The 19,070-nt window shown below is 39.6% G+C and overlaps 1 protein-coding gene across 5 annotated transcripts in view; it reads left to right on the top strand.

Moving 5' to 3' along the window:
* The window catches only part of Phactr2 (phosphatase and actin regulator 2), a 381,904-nt gene that overhangs the window by 34,227 nt on the left and 328,607 nt on the right, over positions 1–19,070 (top strand). Inside the window, exon 1 of one of the 5 annotated variants that reach the window (XM_090338012.1) lies at positions 15,755–15,944. The exons of 1 other annotated variant lie outside the window; for it this stretch is intronic. In XM_090338012.1, the coding sequence (XP_090194138.1) occupies positions 15,899–15,944 (46 nt within the window). In that variant the 5' untranslated portion in view covers positions 15,755–15,898. Of the gene's footprint in view, positions 1–15,754; positions 15,945–19,070 lie in introns of those variants that run through there. 3 more of the 5 variants (XM_090338007.1, XM_090338010.1, XM_090338009.1) reach the window with 3 other exon arrangements.

Here is a 19,070-nt window from a genome sequence, read left to right as displayed (position 1 = left end):
ACTGTTTTTTTTTTAACAAGGAAGCCAACTGAAGAATCATACTATTAGCAAATGGTGCTAAGGCAAGTAGAAAGAATACAAGGGAAAGACTAAAAAGTAGGTAAATTTGACATCATTAAACCCTTTGATCATCCAGAAAGTAAAGGGACACCTAGAGAATGGGGAAACACTTTTCAAAATCATATGTTTAATAAGGGACTTGCAACTAGGACATGTAAAGAATAATTATAATGCCATAATAAAAGACACAGCTTTTGAAATGGGACAAGGATTTGAATAAACATTCCTCCCAAAAAGAAAACACAAATTGCTGGGCGTTTATGGCATACCCTGTAACTTTATCTACTTAGGAGGCTGAAACCTATGGATCGTGGTTTGAAGTCATCTGTGGCAGAAAACTTCGTGAAACTCTCATCTCCATTGACCACCAAAAAGCAGGAAGTGGAGATGTAGATCACAGGCCCTGAGTGCATCCCCCATCCCCAGTTTCAGCCCGTATGCATGCACGCATGTGCGTACACACACACACACACACACACACACACACACACACACACAAGAAAAAAATGAGAAAGAAAATACACAAATTGCTAACATTCATGGGACTAGTTGCTTACCAATATTAACCTCAAGGAAATTCAAGTAAAGAGCATAATGAGATACTTCTTCATATGCATTATAATGGCTATAATCATAGTGGCAAATAAGAACAAGTATTGACAGTGATGTGGAGAAATTGAAACTGTCCTTTGGTGTGGTGGGAATGTAAAATGGTACCGCCACTAGGAAATAGGTTGGCAGTTTTCCTCTAACAATTAATTACAGTTTCCGTATGACTTACAATTCCACTCCTAGTTATAGACCCAACAGAAATGAAAGCATATATTCTCTAAAATCTGGCCCCTGCAATCCATGGCAACCTTATTCATAACAGCCCAAAGTAAAAATGACACAGATATCTACCAAATGGAAGGGTGGATGAATAAAATATTGACAATACATCTATACAATAGGGAAGAATGAAAAAAGGGATGATGAATGATTATGATACATTATATTTACAAACAGACATATTCAATTAAAACTTCTTCATGCAACTATTTGAGAATAATTTAAAAATGTCAAAGCAGAAATGGAATAATCATGCATGCATGCATACACACTGGATGATTCTTGGAAGCATCATGCTAAGTGAAAGAAAGCAATAAGAAAATAAATGTGTGATTCCATTTATATGAAATGTCTATAAGAGGCAAATTCCTGGAGAAGGAAAGTAGTGGTTGCCCAGGGGGAGTCTTGGGCAAAGGTATGTTAATAGGACATGGCTCCTGCTGCAATAAACAAAATATAAAATTGATTATAGTGGTGGTTACTATACTAAAAATTTTGCACACTTAAATGGGTGAACTATATGCTTTATGAATTATGTCTCAATAAGATAGTAATTTTTTACATCACTAAAGTATAGCATGGAATATATTATTGATTATAGGTTTTCTCTTAAATTTTTTCCAAGTATTTATGTTCCTTTATTTATTATAGCATTAGCCTCCTCAGAAATTTTTCTTATAAGAGGAACATTGTTCTGTGGGGAAAATTCCAGTTTTTCACAGTTCAGATCTAAGAAGTTTGTTGAACTTGCAAAAATATTTATTTTATTTTATTTTTTATTGTATTTTGTTGTTGAGGTAATGTATGGAGGGATTACAGTTAAATTCGTCAGTTAGTGGGTGCATTACTTCAAATACTGATACCCCTTCTCATCTTTTTGTCCCCTTTCTATCTCCCCACCCCCTCCCAAACATCTTGTTTTCCCCCTTCTCTCTGAAACCAATCTTTCTTTCCTTCTTTCTTCTTTCTTTCTTTCTTTCTTTCTTTCTTTCTTTCTTTCTTTCTGTCTGTCTGTCTGTCTGTCTGTCTGTCTGTCTGCCTGCCTGCCTGCCTGCCTGCCTGCCTGCCTGCCTGCCTTCCTTCCTTCCTTCCTTCCTTCCTTCTTTTTCTTTCTTTCTTTCTTTCTTTCTTTCTTTCTTTCTTTCTTTCTTTCTTTCTTTCTTTTTGGTTAGTCATGGGGCTTGAACTCTGGGCCTTGAGCACTGTCCCTGAGCTCTTGGAGATAAGAGTCTTATGGGCTTTCGTGCCTGGCCTGGCTTTAAACCTTGATCCTCAGATCTCAGCCTCCTGTGTAGTTAGGATTACAGGCATGAACCGCCAGCACTGGGCCTGAAATTTTTATTTCTTTGCTCTTATCTCCTTCCCCAGATGTGTGACAGGGAAAGGAAATCTGAAGTAAACACAGATCATGAATAATTTGCTAGATAAAGCTAGAGAGGAGAAAAGGATTGATTGCAATGCCCTGTTTCTATTTATGATTTCCTCTTTTTTTGGGGGGGGGTGGTCAGTTATGGGGCTTCAGCTGAGGGCCTGGACACTGCCTTTGAGCTCTTTTGCTCAAAGCTAGCACTCTACCACTTTGAGTTAACCAGTTTTCTGGTGATTAATTGGAGATAAGAGTCTGTTGTACTTCCCTGCACAGGCTGGCTTTGAGCCTTGATTCTCAGATCTCAGCCTCCTGAGTAGCTAGGATTACAGGCTTGAGCCACTAGGGACTGGGAATGATTTATTTTTGTTTATATTTCCAATTGAGTTCTTTACTTTGCACATCCTACAGAGCAGTTTTTAATCTCTCTGTAGTTAAGAAAGATCTTTTGGAATTCTTAGTAAAATAGCCTTAGTTTCTTGCCCAAATTGGTTATCTATAGCTAAATAGAGCTTCTATCAGAGATGTTTCCTGTAGATTGTCATGTGAAAGGGAGAAACAAAAACAGAGAGGCAGAAGATAGATTAATATATCTTAGTTTGTGGCTAAAATTAAATTTCCATCAAAAGCAAAAGTAGACTCCTTTATTCCAGCACTGGAACTTCTTAAGCAAAGCTGATTTCCTGGGAACCATGCAAAAGCAGAAAACGTCTGTGGAGGGAAGAGCAACTTCTGGGATAGAGTAGGCTCACTGGCTTTCTCTTCCTGGGGGCAATAGGACCAAAGACTGTGACAGGACTGTCTGGCAGGATGTGTCCTGGTATGTACAGTCAAGTCTTCCCCTGTGTAGACCAAGAGTTTGCTTTGACCTCTAGCAACTCAGTCCTTGTGAGGCTAAGTTTGCTCCTCTGTAAACACGATTGTCTTGTCTTAAGTTCCTTGGTTCATCTGCTCCAGCATTTTCTGGGATATTAATGTTAAATGAGGACACAGGTAGATGGATTTGTAGGTGAATGAGTAGAATACTCAACATGTTGGTGAGTAGAAGATGTCCTGGCTTTTCTCTGGGCTGATGATTCTAACTTTTCAAATGAAAAATGGTTGAGTATGTATGCTTTCCATGATCCACAGAAAGAAGAACACAACAGACATGTTCACTCCCATATTTAGATTCAAAAAATGAAATGCTAGATTCCAGATGAACACAGACTTATTGACTACAGTGAAATCCTAAGTATTTTTGAATGTTTGAAGACTGTAAATTCAAATCAAGTCTGATGATGGATCTTTTATTACTTCAAAGATATTGTTGACTAATTTAAATTCAGCAACATAAGTGCACATCCTTTGAAGAGAACCAATGAGTTTTGGCCCCAGCAGGGATCTTTGCATAACCCATGCCTTTATCAGGACAAATAATAATAAATAGACCCACCCTTCCCAGTCAGACACAAGTGCTATTCTTACTTCCTTCACTTTTAAAGCACTGTGCATGGCATTGCAGAGTGTGTCTTTTGTATCTGGTTTCAATCCCTCCATAAAATGAGTAAAATAAACTCTTTAATTCTGAGAGGAGTTCTAAGCAACACATTACAGTGTTTTACTGTTGAGTTGTTTTTTTGTGTGAATGGACATACCATCATTTATTTATCCATTCTGTTCTTAGACAATTGACTTGTTTCTGGTTGTGGGAATAAAAATATAGCTAGAGGGTGGGACTATAGCTCAATAGTAAAATACTTACCTAGCATGAATAAAGCTATGAGTTAATTTTTTAAGACTAGTTAGGAACCTGAAGTAGTAGGAGCACTTGAGCTTAGGTGTTCAAGACCAACTTGGACAACATAGCAAGACCCTGGCTAGAAAACAGAACAGAATGTTTCTGAATAGGCTTTTTTTTCCTACGGGTACATGCTTTCGTTTCTCTTGGATGAATGACAAGTAGAATTTCTGAGTCATAGGAAAGGTGTATGTTTATAGAAATTGCCAGTCTAACTTTCCAGATTCTAAATTATGACTCTATACACCCACCAACAATGTGTGAGTAGCAGTTGCTATATATCCTCGACAACACTTAGGAGAATCAGGTTTCTTAATTTTAGGAAAGATTTGAAATGGTTCCTGGCCAATTGGATCTGAATGTCAGGAAGGATCCATGAGTTTACGCTACATAAATTTTGAATCTGATAATGTGAAAAGGATAACAACATGAAATTCTTTTAGCAAAAAAAATCACATTTACACTTTCAGATTCCCTTGTTATTGTGGAGGTTTTCTAGTACATCCAAATCTATTTTAAAATTAAATTCCTGAAGTTCAGTTTAAATTTAAACAGGAACTTGAAGTTGAGCCTTAAAACAAATTATAATGCTGTTTCTTTTTCTTCGAAAGTTCTTTCAAGAGAGGGGTGGGGGAAGAGAAATGGGGGCAGAAACATGAGAAGGGGTATCAATGTGTATGAAGTAATGCTCATTCTATCTGGCGAATATAACTCTAACCCCTCTATTCATTGCAATAAAAATATGAATAAAAACTAAAAAAGAAAGTTCTTTCAATAAAGCATATTTAGACAATGTGCTTTAATAGATGTTTAGGCGTTTTTTTTTTGGTTTATTTTGTGTTTTTTAGTTTTACTCTTTTTGTTTTGGTTTTGTGCCAATACTGGGGCTTTAACTCAGGGTCTGGGTACTGTCCCTTAGCTTTTTCTGCTCAAGGCTGGCACTCTACCACATGAGGCACAGCTCTACGTCTGGATTTTTGGTGGATTTTTAGAGATAAGAGTTTCATAGGCTTTCCTGCCAGGGCTGGCTTTGAACCCATGTCTTCAGATCTCAACCTCCTAATAAGTAGCTAGGATTACAGTCATGAGGCATTGGCACCTGGCTTAGCAATTGCTTTAACTGATGTGTACATGTTCAAGACTTCCATTTTTACCCGATAGACCTTTCTCCCATGTAATCTAGGTCGCCCGCCATATTAATTATCATCACATACATTACTATAAAGTATGGTAGCTTATACAACACAGTACTTGTCTTTTAGATTCTGGGGCTCACAGTTGAGTATGGTTTGGTGCTGTTCTCTGCTTAGGGCTTAAGGTTTTCCCAAAGCTTCTGTCTAGAGGTCAGCTAGTGAAGACCAAGATCTCACTTAAGAGAGACTGGGGAAGGATGGGCCACTCAGCTTGTATGGTTGCCGACAGCATTCTTTTCCTAGAAGAAAAGGGGGTTAGTGTGTTTCTGATAGTGAACTGGAAGTGGTTCTGTGCTCTTTGCCTCTAGTCTTCTCCATTTGGGAGCTTACTAACAAGGCAGCAGCAGGGAAGGAGCAAGTGGCTCCTAGCAAGACTGATGGTACCCACCTTACATCATACACATAATCACATACATGCTGACCATTGTCACAGGGCCTGGCTCTCCCCTCCTTTGAGAGGAAAATTACATAGTAGTATGGATACAACAGGATCATGTCAGCATCCTTATCACCCCAGCAACATCAAGAGATATTGCACTGTCTCAGTTAGTCAAATGCTGCCTTCCTCCAAAAGCAGAGTCAATATAGCCATCTCTCCAGTTCCTGCAGTGATTTATCAATTAATGAATCTCACACACTTAGCTTTTAGCCTTGCTGTTTTTCAACAAAATCAATGTTGAGCAAGACATCAGCCAGTTAGCTGAGGAGAGAAAATGAGCAGTGGCCTCCCTGAGCCCACTGAAAACTGAAATGTATGGATTTGGTAAATATAATGATGAAAAATACTCCGTTCATGAAAATATTCAGATCCTGAATATTCATGAACCAACACATGGTGTGACAGTAAACCTGTCTCTGCAATGTCCTCCATTTCCTTTTCCTCGTTTCCTGGCACTTACAGATGTAAATCATGCTTTGATACTGATCGGAGCCACGTTCTGATGTTGCTGGTGTGACAATGGTAAATAAGACCCAGTTTCCAAGTGATGTGCAGTTCAATGAAGATAATAGATGAGGATGCAGGCTAATTCCACTGAGGAGGTTGCTATGGAAATGTACAGATGAAGGGGGCAGGGGACTTGATTTCTAAGTGACATAGCCCTTAGTGGAAAATACACACACACACACACACACACACACACACACACACACACACACACACACACACACAGTGCTGGCTAGATATTAGAAATGTTAAAAAAATCCACTCGTGCACATAGAAAATAAAACTTTGTAGGTAGATAAGCCCATTATATTATACTAGAAGACACAGGGAGAGAGACAGATGTTTGATGGCAAGAGCTTGAGGTAAACTCAGACCAAGGATGGGAAGGCAATAAGCCATGGATGTAGGAGATTGCCCGGATACAAGCTGTGAAATTGTATTATTATTTCGATGACAGTTTCAGCTTTTAGGTCCAAGATATTTAGCACAAACCGTAGAATAAAACTTAAAATATTCATAGTATTCCTGCCTAAAATGAAGAGCTCTGGATGATGTAAGTTTTCTTTAACATAGAAATAAAGTACCTAAAACTACTGCCCCACATGGAAAGTCCATGTCAGTAGTAACAATTGTATAATAAAATTGGCTGAGTGTCACATACAACTTTGACTCACAAAATTAACCACTGGATATGTCTGTGGTTCATAAGATGAGGAGGTACAGTTTTATGGAAATGTCACCCTCTTGTACAAGTAAGATATACTAATAAACACCTTTCTTGGAAAAAGAAACCAAGTAATCAAAGTAAACATAAAGTGTATGGGGCTTGATGTAGGTTTTGGAATATTTGCAGCAAAATAAAATGCATAGTACTTTCTGCTGCTAAATTAATAATAGCTTTAAGTATAACAATAATTTGGCAAATGAAAAAAATGCTCCAGGTAATTTTTTTGCATTGCTCACTGGTCCCTTTCTAACTTGGAAGAACATCCCAAAGTTGGAGACCAGATCGTTAGAGAAATTTGGGTTTGAACATTAGATTTAAAATGGCAATATTCTGGGCACATTTTGTGTCTGTTTCTTAATTATGTGATTACATGATTTCTCCCTTGAATAAATCTTGTCTTGGTGAAAGATTAAGTCAGAACACCTGCAAGCTGCTTGCCTGCCTCCCTGTCCTCAGCTCCCATCTTTATCACCTGTTTGGAGAATGTGTCAACTTTCCCTAATTGAGAAGCAATTTACAGTTACTAAAATCCATTTTATATTAAAAAGTTTCTCCAGTGTGCACCCCTTTTCCCGGAGGATTGTTTTACCTGAAGGCATTTCTTAGGTTAACATTTGCATTCTTTAAAATAAAAGCTATTTGAGGGCAGGAGTGTGGCTTAGTGGTAAGAGTACTCATGTAGCATGCACAAAACCTTGGAAATGGCATTGTGGCTCAAGTGGCAGAAAACTAGCCTTGAGCAAAAAAGTATCCAAGGACAGTGTCCAGGCTCTAAGTTCAAGCCCCAGGACTGGCAAATAAGTAAGTAAATAAAGTAAATGAGTAAGTAAATAAATAAATAAATTCTATAGTCTCTTAAGAAACTAACCATATACCATTATATTGCATTTAAAAATTCAAGGGATGTAATGTAGAGTAGTTGAAGTTAAGTCTGCTAAGCATAAGAAGCAATTTGTTTTTCTTGTGATTCCTGTATGATGTTATTTGGAGAAGAGTTTTGTTTATTTGTTTTTGTTAGTCATGAGGCTTGAACTCAAGGCCTAGGCACTGTCCCTGGGCTCTTTTTGTAATGGTTAATGCTCTACTACTTTGAGCCACAGCTCCACTTCCAGTTTTTAAGTGGTTAATTGGAGATTAGAGTCCCACAGAGACTTTTCTTCCGGGGATGGTTTTGAACCACTGTTCTCAGATTTCAACCTTTTGAGTAGCTAGGATTACAGGTGTAACTAGCTAATTAGAGTTTTAAAAGTTAAAGTACTACAAATACAGAATTATAAGGCAGAGAATTAAAATAAGCAGTGAATAATTTCTCATCTTTTTTCATTATTGAGCAGAGTTATTTAATAAGAAAAGGGATTTAAGTATTGCTAAAAATGCATCTGCTGGGGCCAGGAGTTTGGCCTAGTGGTAAAGTGCTTGCACAAAGACCTGGGTTCAATTCCTCGGTACCACATACATAGAAAAAGCCAGAAGTGATGCTATGGCTCAAGTGGCAGAGTTTTAGCCATGAGGAAAAAGCCCAAGAACAGTGCTCAGGCCCTGAGTTCAAGCTCCAGGACTGGCAAAAAAAAAAAAAAACAAAACAAAAAAACATACATAGTTTAATCTCTAAATGCAAAATAGTAAGCTTTAAATGACCTTACTAGTAGTATTGTTTCCGTATAACTACCAAGGAATTCTGATGTTTATCTTAAATCGCCTTCAACTAAATTTCAGTTTATTTTTTTCCATTCATAGATGGAGAGCATGCCTTAATTAATATTTGCAGTCACCTCTCGCTTTTTCAGGCATGAATGAAAGCATGAACCTGCCTCTCTTAAATTTTAAATCCTATTTTATTAGCACTTTTCTATTGATTGTTTCCTTCTTCTACTCTGGCTTTTTCTTTTATCCGTTTCCCCCATCTCGCTTCACTAATTCAATACTCCCATTATTCTTCCCTCAATAAATCTTCTCTCACTTTTTTTTTTAACAAATGCTATTAAAAGTTTCTGCTGTATTAGCCTCATCAATGTTTTATTGTAGAGCTTTTACAGATGTTTATTAGTCCTGAACAACTTTGAAGCTAATAATTTTTATTTCCTTTGCTATTCAGAGTGGTGTTTGTGTTAGTTTCCAAAAAAAATGTGTGTGAGAGTCTTTCGTTTCTATTTTTAACTATGTTTTTCTTACTAAATTTCTCAATGGAATGATGATCAAATATTGGGGATCAGAAAATTGAGCAGTATTTAAGTTTTATGGGAATTTTTCTTATCACCCAGTGTTTACTCAATGTATAAGTGCTAATTTTTCCTCCCAGTGCTGGGCATAGAATATTAGGGGTTTGTGTAGGTAATAGGCAAGCACTCTACCATTAGGCTCATTCCCAGCCCTGTGCTTGGTATTTCTTAATTCCCATTCTCTATTGTAAATGCCTGTAACATGAAGTTTGGTCAGTTGGATGGTGCAAGTCTTTCCTGTCTTGGTTAATCTTCTCCAGAAACATCCTCACAGACACACCTAGAGGGTATGCTGTACTAATGTTCTAGATGCTTCTTAAGCCAATCAAGTTGACCATCAAGATGAGGTATCGGAGATGGAATGCAGGTTGAGGAGGTGCCTGGCTTGGGCTGGGAGCAGTGTAGAGGTAGAATAGGGATTGAGTACAGAAAGTATAAAAGGATGTTTTAGGATTCTTGAGTTTTCTGACCCTCAGATTTGGTGAGGGTTATGTTCCACATTCATCAGGCTCACGGAACTGGTTACTTATAACTGATTCCTCAGAAATCTTCAACCAAAGAAGTAAATAGAGCTAACGCCAACCACTTATCATTAGATGGTCATCTTTCCACAATCTTGACATTTCTTTACAATAAGCCACCAAGTCTATGTGGGAAGGGTGTGGAGTGAGTAATTAGTCAAGTTCAGAGACTTCCTAATGCCAGTCCCACTCTACATTCTTAACACCTGGGTGACCAGAGTTTTGCCAGGGTCCTCAGCCTTACAATCTCTTCGCTAGAAAGCTGCATCCTCAGAGTAATGTACCTACTATCTGTGGACATAACTGTAACCCCACTATACATTACAATAAAAAAGCCTGCATCCTCACCTTCTCTTCCCCATGCAAGATCCCTAGTGTGGACTCCAGAAATAATTCTCCATCTCGCTTATTCAATGCCTGTCATGGCAGGCAGGCAATCCTACTTGAATAAGGACCAGATAACTGTATATAGGAAGACTGATACATTCAATCACTGTTGGACTTTGCTATCTTCTTGCAATGGAGTCAGCAAATGCTTGTCCAATATATTGCTTGCATATATTTCCAATTAAGACTTCAGTCCACATTCTAAGTTGCTCTTCTGGAGGAGATAATGTAGTATTTATTATTTTGTTTATAACACATACGCTGAGCCTTGTTTTTATACCAGACATCTTGTTAGGGATGTATGTGATGTGAATTACTAAAACAATAATTAGCGGGTGAATTTAAGTAATTATTATATGTAAACAGGCAGTTATTTAATAAGATGCCTTTAAGAACTATTCTTTATGCAATTTTGTTTTTCTCAGTGAATTAAAGATTGTTAGTTTGATAGCAGTTCTCAAGAGTTTGAAATTCTATAGATGGATAATTTGTTTTGTTTATGAAAGAAACATAGAGAAACTTTCCTCTGCAATCGGGAGGGAAAGGTTCCCCCCTCCCTTGGAAAAGGAAATTCCAGCACCTCCCCTTGAGCTCTTTATTTTCCTCAGTAAATCTTCCAGTTGTCAGCTCAATCACAAAGTAAGCACTAAGAAACCTCACCCTGCTCTGGCTCAGGGCAGGGCAAAGGCAAGGTATTTTGTTAATCCTGTTAGCTTGAGTGAGCAGAAGAAGGGAAACTCAGGAAATAAATCATACAAAAATATGAGAACAATAGGAAAGAAAAGCACGTCTTACAGGTTTGTTTCCTGGTCTAATACTGATGGAATTTGAAATCTCTTCTCCTGACACTCAATATAACTAGAATGTCCAAAGTTAAGTTTGCTGTTTTGTCAACATTATATTAAAACTATCCATTTGCTCAAAAATAGTTTTTTTAAAAAAAGAATGCACTAAGCAGTTAGTTGTAACTTTTAGGAAACTAAATTCTGTCTCTCGCTCACTCTCTCTCTCTTAATATATATACATATATATATATGCAGAACTTCCACTGCAAGTATAAAATCCAGTAAAAAGTTCTATTTGTTTTAAGTGGTCATAGTTTCCTAAGTAGGCTACCTCTTACAAAGTGTAGCCAAGCCCTGAAGAAGCAGAAAGTTAAAAAAGAAAAAAACCATTGGAATATGTTCTAGAATAAAAAAATCCTACTTAAATATGTTAGTTTCTGAAGATGTATATCATACATACAGATTATTAGAACATTTTGTCTTTTCACTTAAATGTGCTCTAACAACTTTATCAGAGAAAGAGAGAAAAGACCATTTTCTCCTTTTTGAGGAAATCAGGTAATGGTAGATGATGGACAACCATAATTAGGTAAAATGGTACTTTTAGGTAACTTGCGCATTTATCTTATTTCTTCTCACCATTCTATCTAAAATACAAACTGATTTTTTAAAAACCCTACATAAAAAAATGACTAGGCTTTAATTCTTTTTCTTTCCATTAGAAAAAGGATCCTAAGGCTACAAATCCCATTACCCAAGGAAATGTCATAAAATTGCCAGATTCTCACAGCCCAGTGCAGAAATAAGGGTGTTAGTTAATATAATCTTCATGTATTGTACATGGCCACTTCCCAAACCTCTACTGTTTTGATAACTCATCTCTTCTCCTAGAACTATGGAACACTTCTCTTCCCCTATGAACCATCTCTCTCCAAAGCCAAGATGGTATCTCACAGTGGGTCTGAGCAGAGTGCCCTAGGGTTTAGCACTCGCAGCATCTGTGTTCCTCTTTCTCCAAGCTCAGCCCTTCCTTCTCTAATGCATGCATGGAACTTGGATATTGCCTTGTTAAGGAAAGGCTTTTTCCACAAATAGTCTAGATTGGTAAAGTTATATTTTTATTGGTAAATGGTATGTCTGCATAATGGCTTATATCCATGGCCAAGTACAAGCGTTTCTTTGGGTTCTCCCGATGGTCAAAATGAATAGCCCATTAAATCTGTGTGACAGGGTAAAATGCTGGAGGAACCGTGGAGTATCGCTTCTGTTAGAAAGCACCCGGGTTCCTGGAAGGGAAACTCTGTCTAAGCTATCCCTTCAATTTCATTTCTTCCTGGAAGTAAATGAATGACTCACAGTTCTTCCAAGGACTGAAAAATATTTAGACTGTGTAGTGTGTGTGTGAGTGTGGAGGCGGGGATGGTCATTCTTTTATATTTTAGGAAGGTTTGATATAAACTATTCCTCATATTCAGTCATGGTATGATTTAATGGCAGCACACAGTGCCACACAGAAGTAGTTCTGTGACAGAGGCAGTTCATTCAGGATCGGGGCCAAGCTGTTCCGTTTCAAGGAATTTTGCAAGCTGGTTGACATCAGTTTTGTTAGCTGTGTTTATTGAGTCAGCCATGGTAGGAGTATTTATGCATTAATGTCATGGAAATGTGTCAGTCCAAATCACAAATTGATCTTAAGAGCCTCTTACCTTCCCTCAGTTTCTGCCCAAAGCAGTGACTGAGCTTTATCCAGGATGTCACTAGATAGATAGGTTTAGAAATCCAGAACAAAGATTGGGCCCAATAGGATAAATGCCCAATACAAATAGATGGCTTCTTCAGATCAGTACTAATTTTGTGTACCTTTGTGTGGAGTGTGTGTGTGTGTGTGAGTGTGTGTGTGTATACATGAACACACCCCAGGACTTGAACTTAGGTCCTGGGTGCTGTCCCTTAGCTTTTTCCCTCAAGGTTAGCCCCTGGAGTCACTTCTCCAGTTCACTCCTTTTGTTGGTTGATTGGAAAAAAGAGTCTCATGGACTTTGCTGGATTTGATCTGAACCCACAATCCTCAGTCTCCTGAGTAGCTAAGATTATGGGCAAGAGCCGGCAGTGCATGACTTGTTTAGCATTTTAATAAATTCTCCAGAAAGAGGTAATATACAGAGAGTTGTCCATATTTTTCAGATGATGTTGAATGTTTCTAGCCTTCAACTCTAAGCCCATGAGAGTAACACCCAGGACTGTTTATCAAACTGTGAGTGCTAATAATGTCAAGAGTAAGGCAATTTGGGAGAGAAATTATCTTAAAATACACTCATCAAATGATAATCCTTAATTTTTATGGCTTTGACCTCAAAATGAGTCTTAGGGATTTCTTTGACTGTTTTCTGTGTTCATTAACATACCTGTTAGCTGTGAAAGAAAGGCCCTGCCAGAACTTCCAGAAGCAGAATGGCTGTCCCACCCTACTGCATACTTCTTAGAGTGTCTAACTTTCTTCAAAAATAATGTACTGGAAATGGAAGAGTCCTGGGGAGGAAATTGTTCCTCAATGTTTAACTTTTATGATTTTTTTTTGTGTGTGTGTGGGGGGGTGGTCATGGGGCTTGAACTCTGGGCCTGGGTGCTGTCCCTGAGCTCCGATCGAGACTAGCACTCTTGTCACTTGAGCCACAGTGCTACTTCCAGTTTTCTGGTGGTTAATTGGAGCTAAGAGTCTTATGGACTTTTGAGTGCCTTTGTGACTTTGAACTGTGCTCCTCAGATCTCAGCCTCCTGAATAGCTAGTATTATAGGCATGAGTCTAAGTTTCATGATTTTTAAAAACCATTATTCTCTTATGCACTTTTATGTTAGTTCTGTACTGGGACTTGAACTCAGGGTCTGGGTGCAGTCCTTTGGCTTTTTCACTCAAGGCTGTCATTTGAGCCACATTTCTACTTCCTACTTTTTGGTGGTTAACTTAAGAGTCTCCGTCTTTCCTGCCTGTGTTGGCTTTGGGCTATGATCTTCAGACCTTCCCAGCCCGTTTAGCTAGGATTACAAACATGAGCCAGCTTCTCTATTTAACGTGCATTGAAGATTTACTGTGTAATTTCCTCTGACCAGGGCTTTTCTTTGCCAGTAAAGCTTTGTCAGTTGGAGGAATAAGACGACAGAAATTCCCTTCTCTCGGCTTATAGTCACTATTTTATTTGTTTAAACTTGAAGGCAACTTAAAGCAAGAAGAAGAAGCCAGCCCTCCCAATTGCTTACTTTCATTGCGAGCTCCCAATTAGGGAATGTTCACAAAGCACAATGTTTTTGGACTTTAAAAGAAATTTAGGATTAAGTGTTTTGGGGTTTTTTTTGGTCCTAATTAGTACTCACATTTTTTGTGTAAGTCCTCAGTTTCATTTAGAAAATCGGGCTTTCTTGGCCTCGGGGCACAGCTCAATTCAGAGCACTTGCCTAGCATGCAAAGATTCCCAGATGTTCAGCCCCAAAGAAAAGAGGAAAATAAATCTCTGATCATAGTTTGGGGGGAAAGGATTTTCCTTACAACAGTCGGTAGGGGTTACCAATAAATAAATAAAAATAGGGCAACTTACTTAACTAAGGTGAAACAGACCAGTGTCTTTCAAAACAGTTAAAGAAGATTGGGCCTTGAAACAAATATTAAGGGAAAAAGTTATGTCTATTTTTTTTTCTTTTTTTATCCATCATAGGGCTTGGACTCTGGGCCTGGGCGCTGTCCCTGAGCTCTTCAGCTCAAGGCTACCACCATACCCCTTGAGCCTCAGCACCACTTCAGGTTTTCTAGTGGTTAGTTGGGATAAGAGTCTCATGGACTTTAGGGGTTGGCTTTGAACAGCGACCCTCAGATCTCAGCCTCCTGTGTAGCTAGGATCACAGGCGTGAGCCACAATACCTGGCTATGATGTCTATTTTTGAAGTATTAAACTGCAATTGTCCTATATAATACACATGCTAAATAATTTTTAATACTTTGGAGTTGATGGTCTTATAAACTTTAAGAAGGAAGCTGACCTAAGAGACTAAATAAGCTGAGGCCCTGAGTTCAAATCCTAACACAACAAAAAAAATTCTTTTAAGTGGGTACAGTGATAGCGTAGAGTTTGTTAAATGTTCATGAAATGAACATAGTTATGAAACCATCATTCCATCGAATGTGTCATAGGAATCATGAGTAGTTAATGCTCAAATATGGGTTTGTATTTGTATTTTTAAGAAAACTAAAATGGAATGGGAAATTCTGACAAGGTTCGATTCTGTAGGGTTCTCAGGGCTTAGTAGTTTGAAAACTTGGTTGTTATTGTTTTTCTCAGCAGGTCCTTAGGGTCAGAAGGAGAGGGTGGGTGGGAAGGAAGCCTGCACACCACCCAGTTCACATTCCAAGTCTATCCTGAGGCCATTCGCCTTGGGTTGTGCTTACTGTTGTTCTTGTTACAAGAGATAATTTTTAAAAGAAGGGAAAGCCAGCTCTGGCAGAGCTACTGCTGGCCAAACTCTTTGTCTAACATTGAGCCCATAGCTGCACACAATGTAAGGAAGGAACTAACTTTAAAGCAACCGTGTTTCTTACATGAAGTACCATGACTAAGTACTTTCTTTTTCTTTCACACCTAAAGGATCCCTGGCTTTGACACTTGGCTTTGACACAGGGGGGTGGTGGGGGGGGAAGGAGCATGGTGATTTGCCCCCAAATTCCCCGCTTCCCGGCAGGGGTGAGGATCTGTCAGCCCCCCAGGGAGCAGCCCCCTGCTGGGGAGTCTCTCCCCTCCTCCCTGCCTATCCCCCGGGCCCCCCTTTCCTCTCCCCGTGACCCCTGACCCCAGCTAATCTGCATAGAGGAATGACAGGCATCCGCTGGGCTGGATCCTCCGCGCCGGGCTGCGGCCGGCCGGGCTGGGAGACCCGCGCGGGGGAGAAGGTGAGGGGACCCGGGCAGCCAGCTTGGTCCCCCCCACCCCACCCACCCATCCCGGGGGCTGGGATGAACACATGGAAAGCCATCTGGGCAGGGACCCATGACCAAAGGACCGAAGGAGCCTCGTGATCGCCGGCTCTGCGACCCCAGGCCATGGGCCAGACTTCGGTGTCCACACTGTCCCCGCAGCCCGGCAGCGGTGAGTCCGGACCCCGTGCGCTCCCGGCGGCGGTGGCCGGGGCGCGGGGCGGGCGGGCGCGCAGCGCGGGGCGCGGGCGCGGGCGGCGCCTGGCCGCAGGCCCTGGGACCCGGCGAGTCCCTGGGAGAAACCCCGGAGCCGGGGCTGGCCGGAGTCTTTGTCGTGGAAAGTGGACGGTCTTTTGGGATCTGGCCGATTTCTTACCTTAAAGGCACAGGCCGCATTTTCTGGTGCGACCTGCCTGCGCTTTGGTTTGTCTCCAGATTTCTCCGGAGCCAGAAACTCCCGGGAATCGCCATTTGCGTGCGCGTGTGTGTCGAGGTTTTTTGGGGTTTGTTTTTAGTTTCCTTTTTTTTTTTTCTTTTTTAAGCGAAACTTAGACCGGTGAAACACGCCAACAGGTTTCTCTGTATTTACGCTTGGCTTCCGAACAGACTCCGAACTCTGAATTCTTTCAAGCTTGTCAACTGATTTATAGTTTGTTATTCAGAGTAGAAGCCCTTTAACCTGGCAGAATGCTGAATATGTAATAACTACCCCAAATGGGTAACTGTTTCAAATGGTTCTCGTAAAGGGAAGGGGACACCGTTTCCTGCACTTGGGTTTAGAGAGTTGCGGTTCCTGGGATGGAAAGGCATGTAAAAGTTCCCGAGCTGCCCCGTATCAAAACTTTCCATTTTTATTTATCAAAAGGGCTAGGGGAGGGAAGGTAGCCTGTAGTCTGGCACTTCTGCAGAAATCTAAGGATAAACACGTTTTCTGTGTGATTGGATAATGAAATAAATTTACATAGTATTTTGATATTTTCCCTTCAGTGATTGTACAGAATCAACAACCACCTTGAGGAGACTGTTAATCTCGTTCATTGATACGTGACAGACTTTTAAAATTGTAAACATCAACAGGATCTGGCTGAAAGGAAATGACAGGCTGCAGAGGAAGGTTTTTAATCTGTTCCAGGATGTCCAACTAGATAGTACTCTGTAATATTCCCCTCCTCACACACACACCATGGGTTTGTTTATGTTGTACAGCCACAGTAAAGGTGTAAGCTCATGCCATAGAAGAATGACCTCTTGCAGAGGAAAGAAAGAATATTAAAAAGACCCATTACCATATATTACAGTGCTCTGAACATCAAGAAGACTTCACTTTGATAGCATCTTTAACTAATTAATTAACTAATTAATTTATTTTTGTTGGTCATGGGCGTTGACCCTGAGCTCTTCAGCTCAAGTCTAGTGCCCTACTACTTTGAGCCACAGCACCACTTCCGGTTTTCTGGTAGTTAATTGTGGATAAGAATCTCACAGATTTTTTTTTTTTCTGCTGTTGGCTTTATCCTCAGATCTCAGCCTCCTGAGTCGCTGGCGTTTACAGGGGTGAGATAACCATGCATGCCCTGTACTTGATGGCATCTTGAGGGATATTTTAAGTGTCAACTGTGATCTTAAATTTAGGAAACGATTTCTTCTGTCTTACTTTAAAGCAGGGGGATGATCTTTCCTTGCTACCTAGAGTTGTATTTTGAGGTGTAAAGATACAGAGGATGAATTAAGTCATTACTCCAGTAGAGTAGGCATGTGGGAAGGTAACCTGAATTTAGCTCTATTGTCACAAAATCTAATTAGAGTGAATAATGGAAAAATGAATAAAGCTTTATAAAACCAAGACGTACTCACTCATAAAGGAGCCGAAGAAGCAAGTAGAATCCTGAATTATAACTGTTTTTAGCAGCAAAACATAGCCATGTTTTAACATCCATCACTCCTAAAATCCAACAAAATGTGCATATTAAGGTAAAAAAAAGTGATTTAAACAATAAGTTTTGTTCAATCACTCAGAATATTTTTGCCTGATGCTGGTGGCTTACACCTATAATCGTAGCTACTCAGAAGGCTAAGACCTGAGGATAGCAGTTCAAAGCAGGCTGGAGCAAGAAAGTCCATGAGACTCTTACCTCCAATTACCCACCAGAAAATGGGAAGTGGAGGTGTGACTTAAAGTGGTAAAGTACTAGTCTCCAGCCAGAGAGCTCAGGGATAGCACCCATGTGCTGAGTTCAAGCCCTACAATGAAAAGAAAAAGAATGTTAAATGACAACTTGTTGACTATGAATTATTTGTGTAAATTGAAATGACTAGTCCACACCAGTAAGTTTTTTTTAAATAAGTTATAGCATGCTAGTGGTTAGATCTTAAGGTAATGGAAAAGTGTAACAATTTTTTTCATGGTACCTGCTTGACATCTGTTGAAGTTACTCCATTTTCTACAAGTTGTACTATCAGATTAAAAGAAAACAAAACCAGAAACAATAACATTCGGTCAGTTTTACATGGATGTTTGTATTCTTTGAGTCTGAGAATGTCAGACCTCTGCTCTTCTCAGTATTTTCTTCACTTCTTGTTAATGGGTGAACTCGTGCAGGTAGAGTGAAGATTGTTGTTTATGTGGCCACAGCCGTCTACTACTTTGTAGTGTAAGTCTAGAGCATACACTGGGGAGTATAATATTAAATATTATTCTCATATTTAGTGTTTAGGGGAGGAAGATCTGTTTGAATTTGAGGACTCAGTAGCACAGCGACTGATAGTTCAGATTTGCCACTCAGTTTGAATTCTTGTAAAGATGTTCAGTGTAGCCTGAAGTTAGCTTGCTTTTCTGTGTTTGACTTCTAGATCTACTAAGCATGTCTGGGTTTAGGGCTACGTCCATTTCTCTGGAAATATAAAAGACTGTTAGTTGTCATTTCTTCTTAAAAATATTTATTTACATTATTATTTTCTTTTGTGCCAGTCCTGGGCTTGAACTCAAGACCTGGGCATTGTCCCTGAGATTTTCTGCTCAATGCTTGTACTCTACCATTTGACCCATAGCCCTACTGCTGGATTTTGTTGGTTAATTGGAGGTAAGAGTCTCATGGACTTTCCTGTTCCAGCTGGCTTCAAACCACGATCCTCAAATGTCAGCTTCCTGAGTAGCTAGGGTTATAAGCATGAGCCACCAGAGCCCAGCATTTTTATTATTTTTAAGTAGTTTGTGGGATAACGTTAACCCTTTCATCATTCCCCCCCAATCTCACCTATCCCTACCTAGTTCCATTGTCACATATGTATATTAAGTAGT

This window comes from Megascapheus bottae, chromosome 8 (assembly GCF_031878675.1).
Source record: "Megascapheus bottae isolate mThoBot1 chromosome 8, mThoBot2.hap1, whole genome shotgun sequence".
Classification (NCBI taxonomy): domain Eukaryota; kingdom Metazoa; phylum Chordata; class Mammalia; order Rodentia; family Geomyidae; genus Megascapheus; species Megascapheus bottae.
This window is presented reverse-complemented; position numbering and strand designations above follow the sequence as displayed.